This window comes from Asparagus officinalis, chromosome 2 (assembly GCF_001876935.1).
Source record: "Asparagus officinalis chromosome 2, Aspof.V1, whole genome shotgun sequence".
Classification (NCBI taxonomy): Eukaryota; Viridiplantae; Streptophyta; class Magnoliopsida; order Asparagales; family Asparagaceae; genus Asparagus; species Asparagus officinalis.
In genome coordinates, this window is record NC_033795.1 from 9696706 (window position 1) to 9711223 (window position 14518).

The 14518-nt window shown below is 31.6% G+C and overlaps 1 protein-coding gene across 2 annotated transcripts; it reads left to right on the plus strand.

Annotated features, from left to right (window-relative positions):
- On the plus strand, nucleotides 9299-11239 carry LOC109830194 (aconitate hydratase, cytoplasmic-like). Of its 2 annotated transcripts, none has more exons than XM_020397380.1 (4): nucleotides 9299-9568; nucleotides 10165-10350; nucleotides 10478-10639; nucleotides 10810-11239. In XM_020397380.1, the coding sequence occupies exons 1-4, from the start codon at nucleotides 9467-9469 to the stop codon at nucleotides 10867-10869; spliced, it is 510 nt and encodes a 169-aa protein (XP_020252969.1). In that variant the 5' UTR covers nucleotides 9299-9466; the 3' UTR covers nucleotides 10870-11239. The 2 variants fall into 2 exon arrangements, with proteins under 2 accessions (XP_020252969.1, XP_020252970.1); XM_020397381.1 differs by having other exon boundaries at nucleotides 10165-10266.

Below are 14518 nucleotides of genomic sequence, written 5' to 3' on the forward strand. Positions count from 1 at the left end.
ACTCGGGCCTTGGCTTGGGGATCCTTTTACCTTACCCGGTTTTCCTTGTATCCAAAAAATAGCTGATGGGTTTTTTTTTGACATTGCCCCCTATAGGTGAGAGGGAGTTTTTTTTAAAGTTAACTCTTAAACAAAGCACAACTTAAAGCACATGTGACATCAATCTGATAAAAGTGGACTTTATAGCAAGTATATCACTCTATGAACTCATTTGGGTTACGTGTCCTAAGATTCATCATATACATCAACTCTAAAAGTATTTAGCTACAAAAATCTCTGAGAGAAATTTAATCTTTATTTACGAAGGGTATAAACTATTTGACAAAATAAATTAAATTGTTCATTTTATAGTTCTCACTTTCTTATAAGTTTATAAAGTACATAGCTTGGGTATGAGTATTGTTGCAGATATTAGATTCTTCTAACTCCTTAACCTAAATTTTTGGATGTTTTTTGACATTGAATAGATCTGAATTATTTGTTAAAATACAATCCATAGTGCATAATATGTATAAATCATTCTCATATTATATTTTATATTCGTTTTATAGTTCTCACTTTCTTATAAGTTTATGAAGTACATAGCTTGGGTATGACTATTGTTGTGGATATTAGATTCTTCTAACTCCTTAACCTAAATTTTTGGATATTTTTTTGACATTGAATAGATTCGAATTATTTGTTAAAATACAATCCATAGTGCATAATATGTATAAATCATTCTCATATTATATTTTATAATTGTTTGAAACTAGAGAGTAATCGTTTTAACTAATTAATTAATTACTTGGGAAGATGTAAAAAGACTGCAATATCAGATTTTGAAATTGATCATATAATTTATGTTTTCTTTCTTGATTGAATTTGCACATTTTGACAAACAAAATTCTAGAAAAATGTTTTTGAATATCTATAAAACTTGGTCGTCGGATAAACAATAAGTGGAAGTTAACAACAGGTGAATGTGATTTCTTTATAGTTAAACAAAATCCTATATGACCGGATAAAGCCTACTATTTTACTTTGATGAATTCAATAATTTTATTTTTATCATTAATAATAATAGTTTTTTAAATATTGGTCCCTTACATTCTTAATATTTTGAAATTAGATATTCAAGTCATTAAATTGCTCTTAAGTCATTAATATTTTAAGACTTTTTTATGCGGAAGGAAAAATGTTAAAACCAACAAGATACTATACATGGAAATATCCAAAAAAAATTAATATATTATCATAATCATAAATTTTTTTTGTAACCATGTTATAGTAAGTAAATAAACTTAAAATAAATAATTAAGATATTTGACCACGTGTAGTGCACATGCATTCCACCTAGTCATACTCCCTTTAAAAGCACGAGTTCGGAAAAATCTTTCTATGGTCAGTATTACCCTTAACTTTTTTGAATATTACATTGTTATCCTAATCTATTCTAATTTTAATCATATTTTATCTAATTCCACGTGAACTATCTATAGGTCAACAATTTAAAAAAAGTTATTTTGAATATTTCACTTAAATCTTAATCTATCCAAATACTAATTATATCCTATATTAACTCCATATGAACTATCTATAGCTCAAAATATAGAAAAAAATAAGATTAAGAAATTATACGTAGATAATATATTATAATACATGAAGTATTATAAAAAACCCAAAAGTTTTAAAAATTGTATATAATAGCATTAAAAGTTTAAAACTACACAAAACACCTTGACTTTTTAAAACTTAAAAACAAACATTATATCTAAAAATTTAAAACTTGTAATTAACACCCTCAACATTTTAAAAATTGTAAAAACAGCCTCAAAAGTTTAAAGGCTTAATTACAATTATATACCCTATGTGTTTCGCTCTTGAAGTAGTTATATACCCTAAGTTACAAAATATAGCAAAAAAATACCCTGAGTTGGCAAAAAATTTCACGTTGGTACCTCTATTAACCAGCTATGAGAATATTCTCTGGAATATTCCCACGTGCTGAACTTATGACCAACTTGAATACTTCTTACCCTCATTTATTGTATTGTTTACTGTATTACCTACCCCCACCCCAAATTAGATTATTTTCATCATCATCTTCTTCTTTTCGTAGCCTCCAACTTCTTCTTTCTCTTTAATATGGGTAACAGTAGAAAATAAGAGCTTTCACTATGTTTGATTATAAAAAATATTCTAAAATTCAGAGATTTCAAAACTTAGAAACAACATAGATGGATTCCAGGGATTACCATTAGGCACATAGAAATTAAAATTAGTAAAAAAAAACAACCTCAAAGTTATAAAAATTACAAAAACTCTCTCAAAAATAAAAAATTATTAAAAATTTTTAAAATTTTAAAACTTATAACTGGTACACATCAAATTTAGAAATTATAAACAGGATGCTAAAATTTTAAAAATTTTAAAAGACAACCCAAAATTTTAGTAATTATAAAAACACCTTTAAATTTCAAAGTTACGAAAAATATTCTAACATTTAAAAAATTATCACCAATACATGAAACATGAAAATTATAAGTGCTCAACTTAAATTTTAAAATTTTCATAAAATACTATCAAAGTTTAAAAATTACAAAACACACCCTCAAAAGTTTAAATCACAAAAAGGCTGAAATTTGGCAAAGAAAAGAGAAAATGTTTGATATTATTACATTAAGATATAATATATTAGCATTAATTGATTATAATGTATAAACATTTATCTCTGATGTTGATAATATTTATTTATAAAGTAAAAAAAATACAATAATTTATGTATGGAGAAACTATCAGAAAGTTCAGAGATATCCTTTAAAAGAACTAAGTTGTTTTCAATTCAAATGGAGAAGTGAAAGAAATAAACTAAAAATTCAGAAACATTCATGAATCACCTGAATTGACATTGATAAAAAGCATATCGAGCAAAGAAGCACTAACCGAGTTCTCCTTAAAGAACATATTGAACAATTATGTCCTAATTAAAAAACATTATTCATGAAAAGTACAAGAAAAATTAGTATTGTCCTAATTAAAAAACATTATTCATGAAAAGTACAAGAAAAATTAGTAAGTACTTATAAATTTTCATATTTTATTCTAAAAATACAGAAGGAATCATAAACTTAATATAAAATTTCATATAAATAATATTGCAATAGAAAGTAAAGTGAAGCCATTGATCAACTACATTGCGAGATATAATAAACTAGATAAGATGAGAAAAATCATTATAATAGACAAAAAATATGCACATGATACTTAGTTACCATAGTGTAAGTAAAAAAAATTAAAATTGATATTTTTCTTTTCACTATATAGTGACAAGACTCTGCAGATATCCTTATTTGGGGATATGACTACCAACGAAAGATCAAATTTTAATAACATGATCAAAGATAAGCATGTAATAGTACTGTTAGATTTCAAGATCTTTAAATATGAATGTAACATATTTTACAACTAAAATTCTTATTAAAGGCCACTAAATATAAAATTCATCTTATACATGTCTCAAATTTGTATGAAAGATATGTATGTCATTGTAAATTGTGTTAATAATATATCAACTTATTGAAGAATAAGATATATAGATAAACAAACCAAGTAAACATCCATATAACATGATAAAGAAAAAATATTACACTTTAAAGATAATATGCAGGGCTCATTCAGAACAAGCTGCTAAAACAAAAGTATCTCCATCAAGTCTCTTTATAAATAAAACACAAATTTAAATTTATTTAATATTTTTTTTTAAAATAGATTAATGTTTTGAGTAAATCAAGAATCTTTAGAAGTGATTTTCATGAACTCTTTTAATTTTTTCATATGGTTATGTGAATGCTTTTATCATATAAAAGTGTACTAGAGTTAGCATTAATATTTATTTTATGATTTTTTCTAAAGTCTATTAGTGATTAGCAACAAAATTTATATTCTCTTTAGTTTCATTCTAGCCTACTTTTAATTAATCATCTTGTCTTATTGGCTTTAATTATTCATCCTTCTTTTATAACATTATCTTTTCAAGTGTTTTTTACTTTTACAATATTATACCTTCTTAAGTCAAGCTTGGTTTCATGCCGATCTAAATAACGCGAAAATTCAAATTAGCTTTAGATTATAGTTATTTATTGTCAATTTAATTATTACATAAAAATTTTAAATTTGGTGTAGCCCATTCAAACAAAAATTAAAAAAATAAATAATCACAATAGTAAAGTTTAAAAACATAAGTGAGAAAAACAATCAAAGTGGAACTGAGAAACAAATCTATTACCCTTTAAAAGAGCGAGTTACTGGAAAAATTTTCCCTCCCCAAATTAACCTTCAAGCGAAATATATATACCAACCCTATCCCTTACAACATCAGCTGAAATCAAAATCCCTAATTCTTCCTTCGGTTCTTCCTCTCCACCTTCTCCTCAGCCCATCCAATCTTCCGTTACATCTTTTAAAGATGAAATCAATTCACCAGTTCATCCGTTTCCCTAAATCTTCCTTCGGTTCCGCCTTCTCTCCGCCTTCTCTCAGTTCTTACGTTACGCCGTCCCACGATCTTAAGCCATAAATTTCCAAAATTGATTGTTACTGCCCTAATCATCATCTCTGCGCCTCCGCCATCATCTCCTCAGTTGTCTGAATTTTGGCATCGGTAAGAATAATTTTACTTTTTTGGTGTTCATTTAATTTAATTTTGTTCTAATTAGCCATCATCTCCTTTTGTTCTAATTCAACAATAGGTCAAGGATTGTCCGAATCAGGGCTTGGTTCAAGTCTTCATATTGCTCCTTTATCAGTTTCATCAGGTAAGCCATGTATTATATATGAAATAGTGATGACACAGTTTAGGATCTACCCTAAATGTTTCAGTTTCATGTCGTACTTTAGGCAACTCTGTTCATGTTCAAGCATTAATACCTATAAGTATGATTTTATATGCTATATGATTGATCATCTTATTAAAAATTGCGACTGTGATTTTGAATGCCATGTAATATTCTTTCTGGCAATTGAAACACAGTCATCACATAAATTAATATATAAGACATTCATTTAAGAAAAAAAAATTGATCAGGTAAAAGTTAGAATGAATATTGTTTACTAGATTTATTGCCTGTTCTAATTTCACAATCGCTTATGACAATATTCTGCGTGTTGGCTATATGAAATCCATCTGTATTTGGACTCTCATCTGTTCTAATTTTTCCTGTCTGGTTAATTTAGTCTTTATCTATTGTTCGTATTCAACAAACAAGTGTGAAATGGCAACGGTATATACCTCGAGCTATTAATTGTCTACGTTTGAATTCTTATGCATGCTTGCTCTGTTCAGGATACACTGCTTGAAATTGGCCTTAAAATTATGAATCTGATGATTTGCACCTCGACATATGACATTTTGGAATGCGTTTACATAATTGTTTGAGCTATAACTATCATCTATAGTTTGCTATCCTATTATGTAATAGTTGCATTCAAAAATGATAGTTGTGCGAACACATTGCCAACCCACTGGATATATGACCAACAAAAGTCCCATGTAGAAATATCAGTAAATAATGATCAATAAGATTTTTAATGCAATAATAACATAATTAACAGCATAGTTGGAAGCATAATAACTAATGATGCATTGCTCCATGATATAAGTAATGAAGTGCCCCCTAAAAAGATAAGTGTCCAAGATGTATATAATTGTCTGCCCCAAGTATTTGCGAGCATCAAACAGATGTTTTAGCAATATAAAACAGATGTTTTAGAAATAAAATTCAAAGTTTGTCTCATGAATTTTAACCTATAGGGTTATGTCAAAAAATGTCCGCAAGATGCACAGATTAAACGCAACACCGATTTATGGGCCATAATGAAATTGGCAGTGTGGTTTGTACCACAGTTATAGAAAAAAAGCAACTTTAATCATATATAGACAGACGCACGAGACAGTAAAATATCCCAGAGAATCAAACTAATATCAGGTTCAAGTGAAACGAGATAACTCTATAGCAACACTTTATCGACAAGCCATCGCTTGCTAAAAACATTCAACATATATTGCCATAGTACTGATACGATACCCAACACTAAAAAACTCATTTCGTAGACAATAATAGTCGCAAAGGGTATATTAAAATTGACAGGATTGTATCACTACTAAGAAAATAAAAGACCGAGTCTAACAGATAACATCACAGGCATCCCGTTTCCTCTCCTCTGAATACTCCTTCGATGATGATGCGCCTCCAATAGTTTTCTCTCCTTTATGGCCACATTTACATATTATATACGAAACCCTCTCTGTTTTAATTGCCAATATTGATCCTACATCCCTTCAATCGCATATCGGCAACCCTTTTCTTCTCAATTTACTTACACTATTCCAATCCGAAGATCCTAGAGAACGTGATCGATTGAAGAACATATACCACAAATTATACTCCAAAATGACCATCAAAAGATCGTTCATGATGATTCAGGTTAGTTAAGCAACTTTCTTCTCTTTTCTCTTTATTTTGTTCATAGTGATGATAACTCTATTTCCTTGTATTTATCTTCTTCTACACTTAAATATTTATTATTATTATTATTATATGACTTAAAAAAACAGAATTAACCTTAGCATATGAGATATTTATGATTACTAATGCATGTATAGTGTACCAAAATTAAAAAAAAACTAAAGTACTATTGAACATCAAATAAAATATACTTATTCTCTCAAATTATATTCACTGCTATACTTATGTTTAATAAAATCAATAATTTAACAAAATAATTTTTTTTTCCTTGTAGAAATATACATTCTACTTCTTGGATTCCATAATCGCTATACATTTGCATAAGGACCTGGGAACCCAACTCCTATGAAAATTCTCAGGGAGAATCTTCTATTTTGCATTGCAAGTGGAGAAAAGGAGAGTTGTCAAAGTCAACTTATTCCTTCGGCTGCAATTCCTATGCATGGATTCTTGATTCTGGTTAATACGAGTATATGTTGAGGTTTGTTTTGCTCATGAATAGGGATTGTATGTCAAAGTGTTTTACTTCATGCTGTCATTTACTCTGATCATTTATTTAAGTTGAATCACGTCAAGTATGGGCATATCTTTTTGGTTCCTTATGATACCAAGCGAATTACAGCGTTTTTCCACAAGAATATGTTCTATTTGTTTTCACGGTTTGCAAAGGAAAACATTAATTGCTCCCTAAAGGTCTTTTTTTTGAAAAGTTCTTCGACAACTCCAGATTATGCATAATTACAGGTATTTTACTGACCGCGTTAGTTAATTTTCTTATTCATATGTAATTTACTAAGGAAGTCAGCATTTGGGGTTCCTAATTGATCTGAACACAAACTTTTCGGATTTGTGCTGAGAAATTTTTTTTGAGAATAGTGGAAGGAGAGACCTAAGAGAACAAGGATGAATTTTTTTAAGGAGTGCTTTGAGAAACCTTTTATGATATGAGATGTTATTACGATACTATTCTTATAGGATTCATAATGCCGAGCACGACATTGAGGACAGGTAAGAAATAAGAATAAGCTGAGTCTGGCTATTTTTTGGCTTGACAAACAAAACATGATATACACTCTTTACCATATCATAGGAATTCCCTCACTGTTTTCTTTTTCTTTTTCTTTTTCTTTTTGACAGTTAAAGAATATTGACTTTTAATATTATATACCAAAAACCTAACAGTTTGTTGCTACCTGTGGAACAGGCTGCTTACTTTGCAAACCCTTTACAGGTGGAACTTCTTACAGTTATCAATGTATATGACTGCAAGTATAACAAATTACTAACCATATCTGAGCTTGCAAATTATCCTCTTAAAACATTGCTGTTTTCAAGCCAGAACTTGGAATCACTTGTTGGATTAGTAGCAGAAATATGAACTATTTTACAGAAAAACAACAATGTCGTGTTCAACTTCCTGTCCTCTGATTGTGCTACAAAGGTGTTCCTGTTTCCTCAGGTAAATTCCAAGCAAGTATTATATTATCATTGCATCCTGTCTGATCTTGGAGAATATTTATATGTTACAAACTTAGACCAATGCATCCATTTTATTGATTGAGAATGTGCCATACCAATTTATTGTCCTCAAGCAATAAGAAAAGGCTGAGAAGGCAGTTTTTAAAGTAAAAAATTTCTGCAACTCCATTTTATATAACTAGAGTCTAGAAATTACATCATGACTATCTAAAATATAGATAAAACAATCTGATGGTTTTACTTACGGACCCATCTTTTACTTGACGACTTGATAAAAGGAAAAAAGGATGTTCTGAGTTCACTGATATCACTATTGTCTACTACCTGCACTGATGAGTCCGTGTCACTATCTACTTCCTCCCTATGTGATATTCTACAGCGCTTTTAAGGATATTTTCCCCTTTAATCTTTTACGAAATAGGATGAATAACTTGGTATTTTAATACTTTATGTCAATGAAATGAATCCTTCCGAGAGTTTACAGGATCGAATACATAGAAGGACCCAAGCAGGGAGCTCAGATATTGAGTTGCAGAGAGGCGAGAATTCTGATACCGATAAAAGCGATAATCCTGATTCCAAATACTCCAACAGTATAAGGAACAGGCTACCTTCAAACAAATGAGATGTACTTGAAGACTCTTCGAGGTAATTCAAGTCTACTTGCTCTCATTCTTTTGTAACCGCTTCGTCCTTTTGGTTACAACTGATCTGACACTCAAACTGAAGGCTTTACTGCTGCTCAAACCCAGATTTTAGACAGCAGCAGGCAAACAACTGTATTTTTCATCCATATTTTCTTTTTTTATTGTTTAAGTGTACCTACGGTGTATTCGAAAGTGCTCAAGACTCTGTGTACAGTTTGTAGATCTTTGAAAGATTGATTCTTTTAATGACTTGGACCTATTTTAGATTGCTTGATGAATTTGTCATTCTGTTTCTGTTGAACTTTTAGTTTTATAAATACAGTGCAGTAACCAACACTTTCAGCTAAAGCTGTCCCTAACCAGGACATTTAAAGATTGATCATGACTTTGTATTAATGATGTCAATGCCTTGTGTTTTGGGGCAATGCTTTGAGTAGTAGCTTTCATCGGCTCGTCATCAAGGGAACTGATTTCTTTAAGGAGCAGCACTTTACAAATTATGAACTTTACAAAGTTATGTGGCAGAGGATCCATCTACTTGGAAATTTCATCAATGCACCTTGTTAAGTACCTGACAGAATTGAGTGCTCATCCTGTTGGTTCAAATGCCCTTGATGTTGCATTAGAGGTACTCCTTTCTTTTGATAACATCTATTCAGTGCTGGAAAATAAATTTTATCTTTCACTTGATTATCATGTGATAGCATGAATAACCCTTAATGCCAAGTTATAGTACTTTATCTGATATTGAGCTCAAAGTCAGGCTAATCTTTTTAATTACATCTCAGAGAGCATTTTGATGCTTTATCTTAATGTACTACAGAGAATTGGTGTATGTCAGGTATCAAGACACATCTTTACCTGATTGGTAATTCTACTGAAGGCAATTGTGTCTATGCTGATGAGGACTTACTGGATGCTCTACTCGGTTCTGCGGTACACCTTACATTAATTCTCTCCACCTTTACTTTTTGTAGAAGAACGTCTTATGATATTCTGATCAGTGGAAAATTGCAGTGGGAAGATTGTTCATGGAAAGGTCTGCTCAAATATTATATTCTGCTTTAAAAAATTGTTGGGTCCCTTGACGCAAAATCACTTGTTTCTATGCTTTATACAATATATTCTTCTGTAATCTCTGCATGTATGTCGATATTTATCTGTTTGTAATTGTTGAAACTGATGAAATTATTTCCTTATGCTGGCGTGTTTATCTTAGCTATGGTACATGTATACTCCACAATTAGAGCTTTTTTTCTTTTCTCTGTTTATAACACTTTATTTTATTAAGCCATTTATGTGTGGCCAAACTTTATGAGGAGGCATAAATAACTGAAATAGAAGAAACAAATTGTTTTATGATTTGACGCGTTACTTCAATTGTAAGGATTCCATAGCAATACCATTATTGTTGTAACATTTGGAACTATTATTTATATTAGCAAAATTATGCACATATTTGGCCTGTGTGTAATTTGTTCCATCGTGTTGACTATCTTAGCTACTATCTGAGGGTTAACATTTAAGTGCAGGTTCCTGTGGATCTTGTTATTGATCACTCAGTACAGATTGATGTGGCAAGATCAGCGAATGCAGTTCAGGCAAATATGGAACTTGAGTTTCAACACAACAAGGAAAGATTTGGATTTTTAAAATGGTGTTCCAATGCATTCAATAATATGCTTGTTGTCCCAAAAGGGTCTGGTATTGTCCACCATGTAATTATATTACATCATTCATGAAGGGTGCATCTGATCTGCTGTCGTGTTAAGAGTTTAATCTCAGACGAGTTTATGATAATTAATGGTTGCATAATCTAAACGTTGTTCTTAACCTGTCTTGCAGATGAACTTGGAATACATTGGACGAGTTGTTTTTAACAATGAAGGAATGCTTAACCCTGACAGTGTTGTTGGTACTGATTCCCACACAACTATGATAGATGGGTTAGGTGTTGCTGGCTGGGGAGTTGGCGGAATAGATGCGGAAGCTGCAATGCTTGGCCAGGTTACTTATTACTTTAAGTGCAATTAATTATATGTTTATGAGCATTGTATCGTACAAGTATAATAACGGGACCATCTTACCTATATACTCCACCAACCTTCCTTTTCGTCCTCTATATATTTATTTGTGTCTTTGTGTTTGATTTTCCTTTTTTTTATTTCTTTTTTTAGGGAGGATATGTGGGAAAGGGCATAAAACAACAGTATATATTTTCCTGTTTATCATTTTGAAGACAATGATTGCCTGATATTTCTTCGGCACAATCAACTCTCTGCACGGTATAGGACTTTCAATTACATCTCCCGGATGAATTAGAAGACAACTTATAGATTTATTTCCTCAAAACTCAAAAGGTGCATCAAGGGATCAATTGGCTTGACAGCATGCTTGGGCTTTCGGCTTATCTTGTGGAAAGCGTACTTTCAAGGTACTATTGAAGACATCCAATTCAAGAAGAAATCGACGGATAACCTCTAACATTGTATTACTCATCTCAAATGTAATATTAATCATTCATTTTAGTAGCTTTAGTCAGTCATCGAGTGGAACATTTGTATTGAGAGCAAGACTGATAATGCATATATAATGTTTGGACGCTTACATCACAGTGAAAGCAACTTCCTAAATATAGAGGAAAAAAATGCATTGTTGGTAGATGACGGCTGTTCACCTTCTTAATTTGTAATTCTTTTACATTCTTATAAGTTTCTCTCGAACGTCCAAATGTTTTCCATTTAATTTATATCTAATCGGTATTGTGTTCTGCAACGATACTTAACTTATGATAATTTAATGTGAGCCCTTAACCATTTTAAAAATTTGAATTGGCCAACCAATCAATAAATAAATATATTTTAATTAACTTATGATAATTTAATGTGAGCCCTTAACCATTTTAAAAATTTGAATTGGCCAACCAATCAATAAATAAATATATTTTAATTGTTCAAATGATGAATATTTATATTATGTCTATATGTTTTATCCATTACTTACATTCCATAATTTTATAACAAAACATTAAAAATAAAATTAAAAATTTTAAACAAAAAATGAAAACTTTACCACGTGCATTGCACGTGCAATCCAACTAGTTTTAGTAAAGAAATAAGTCAAAAATACTTAATCATAATATTTAATCACGTGCATTGCACGTGCATAAATCCTAGTAAGTCTAAAAGTATCAGATTTTCAGATAGCACTTACAATTTTAGAATATTATAATTTAGTTTCTAAATAAATCCAAAAGCAAAAATCAGGTTATGAGATTTTCAGTTGGCACTTACAGTTTTAGAAGATTAATTTAGTTTCAACTTTAGAAGCCCTTTAATTAAACACATAATTTTTTTTAACTGAAATTCTTTTAGAAACGCAGAACTCATATAATTAAAGAATCATAAAAGTTCCATGATTCAGATATTTAGGTGGCCCAACTCATCATAAAAGTTTCATGATTCAGATATTTTGGTGGCCCAACTCATGATCCTTAAATGAATTGATCTTATACATTTTGCAAAAGTTATTACTCACTAAAAAAAGAAATGACAATGGTGTGAACAAACAAAAAAGTGTACTAGGTCAATATACCTACGCTAGGAATTTTAAGCAGACAATCATCCAATAGAAAATGACCGCATGAAAATAAGAAAAAAAATAAATTAAACAAAATAACATGTTTAAGTTTTGGAATGTCAGTAAATGGGATAAGTATACTTATATGAAATTAGTTGTCTCCAAATCTACTCCTCTATACAAATGGGAGAACCCAAGATTCACTATTCATGATACAACAACATTTATTGTAGCGTTATCACTGTAGCAAATACGAAACAGTGTATTACGTTTTTTGGAAAAAATATTGTGGCATACGGAACTGTAGCAGAGACGAGATACTGTAGCACTTAAAAAAATCCAAAAATATTATTATAGCAGTTAAACTGGGATTACTGTAGCGGAAAAAAAAAGTATGCCATGCTTTGCACGGTGTTCATACTAGTCTACTCCTCTATCCAAATGAGAGAACCCAAGACTCACTATTCATGCTACAGTATTATCACGTATCAAATACGAAACTGAATATTACGGTTTTTTGGAAAAATATTACTATTACCATACGGAACTGTAGCAGAGGCGGGATACTGTCGCAATTCAAAAAATCCAAAAATATTATTGTAGCAGTTAAACCAGGATTACTGTAGCGGGAAAAAAGTATGTCGTGCTTTGCACGGTGTTCACACTAGTCTATACAAATGGGAGAACCGGGATGCTGTAGTATTTTTTGAAAATAATATTACTGTAGCACGGGGGAATAATGTAGTTTTTAAAAAAAACTGTAGCATATGCGGGAACTGTAGTCGATCAAAATGTTTTAAACTGTAGCATTTAAAAATCAGGATTACTATAACGGAAAAAAATGATATGCTGTGCTTTACATGGTATTCACGACTATATCTCAAATATCAAAACCCAGCCAACAGAAATTCTGACACTTTAATGAATGGATGAACTAAACATCTTTAATCTGCTCATCGTGTACGTCAAATAACAATCCAAACACAAAGGAGATGAGACCAACAAGACCAACAAGACCAACAAGCTTCAGGCCTCTTTTCTTTTGAGATTGTAGCGATAAAAAGGAATAAAGAAGTTTAAATAATTTGTTACAGAGCTAAATTGAGCACTACAAGAGAGAACAATGTTCCTAAAAATTAAAGTAATCATTTAATAACTTTGGGCATTGTTTTCATGGAAACTACATCTTTTAGCTTCGGACATTGTATTATGATATTAAAATTGGGATTTGGTCTCAAAGCTGGTATATAAATAATGAGCATAATAACAACATAAATTTCTAATTACAAGATAGTTTGTTCTGAATCTTCATGAAAATTTGAAAATGAGCTGACGAAGAATTTGTTGCGCGTCTTGCAGAAGTGTGTTCGACAACCAAACGAGTCGGCGTGCGATGAGAGAAGAGAACCATAAACAAATTACGAGTGTAATCCACCAAATACGACACAAATCAAACCAAACACATAGATTTATGTAGTTCAGCAATTGCCTACGTCCATGGGGAGAGGGTGGAGAGATTTTACTATATGGAGGAGAAATACAACGGGTTACAACTCACAAAATCGCTCAAATATAACCCTAACCAAAGCTCTCAACTCTCTCACAACATCTCCCTCTCAAAGTGCTCAAAAGTCTCTCCTTTCTATGCTTAAGAAACCCTAAAATTATGTTTTGATTTATATCAAAACACAAACCAAATCCAACTAGGATAACCGAATTGGCCCATAACCGCTTCGCGATCGACAGGATATAGCCCCGCGGTCGACCGACCAGAAAGACAAATTCCAGCCCTATAATCGTGCACGTTTTTGGTTGACCGGCCATAAGCGTTCGGTCGACCGACCAGATTTTCAGTCGACCGGTTGAACTCGTTCGGTCGACCGACCATAAGAGGGTTTCAGACCCTATAATCCTACAGTCTATCGGTCGATCGACCAGGCCTATGCCGTCGGTCGACCGACCCTTAGCCACACTTGTGCACTTCAAATTTCTTGTTCTTCTTCGCCATTTCTTCAATTCTCCACATCGGCGAAGTTTTCCCAAAACTGAGCCGACACCAAGCATGAGCACTAATCTGTCGTCTCGCCAAATCTGGCTGCACCAATGTAATTTCCTACGTACCCCACTCCCAAGGGATTAAGCCGCCCGTAGTTCATCCAAATGACCGTGAACGACCTCAACAATCACGAATTTGCAACAAGTTTCTACAATGATCAAACTTGTTGCTTGGAACCATCTTTGTGAGCATATCCGCCAGATTATCTTTCGTGTGAACTTTCACAATCTCCACATCCCCATCTTCAAGAA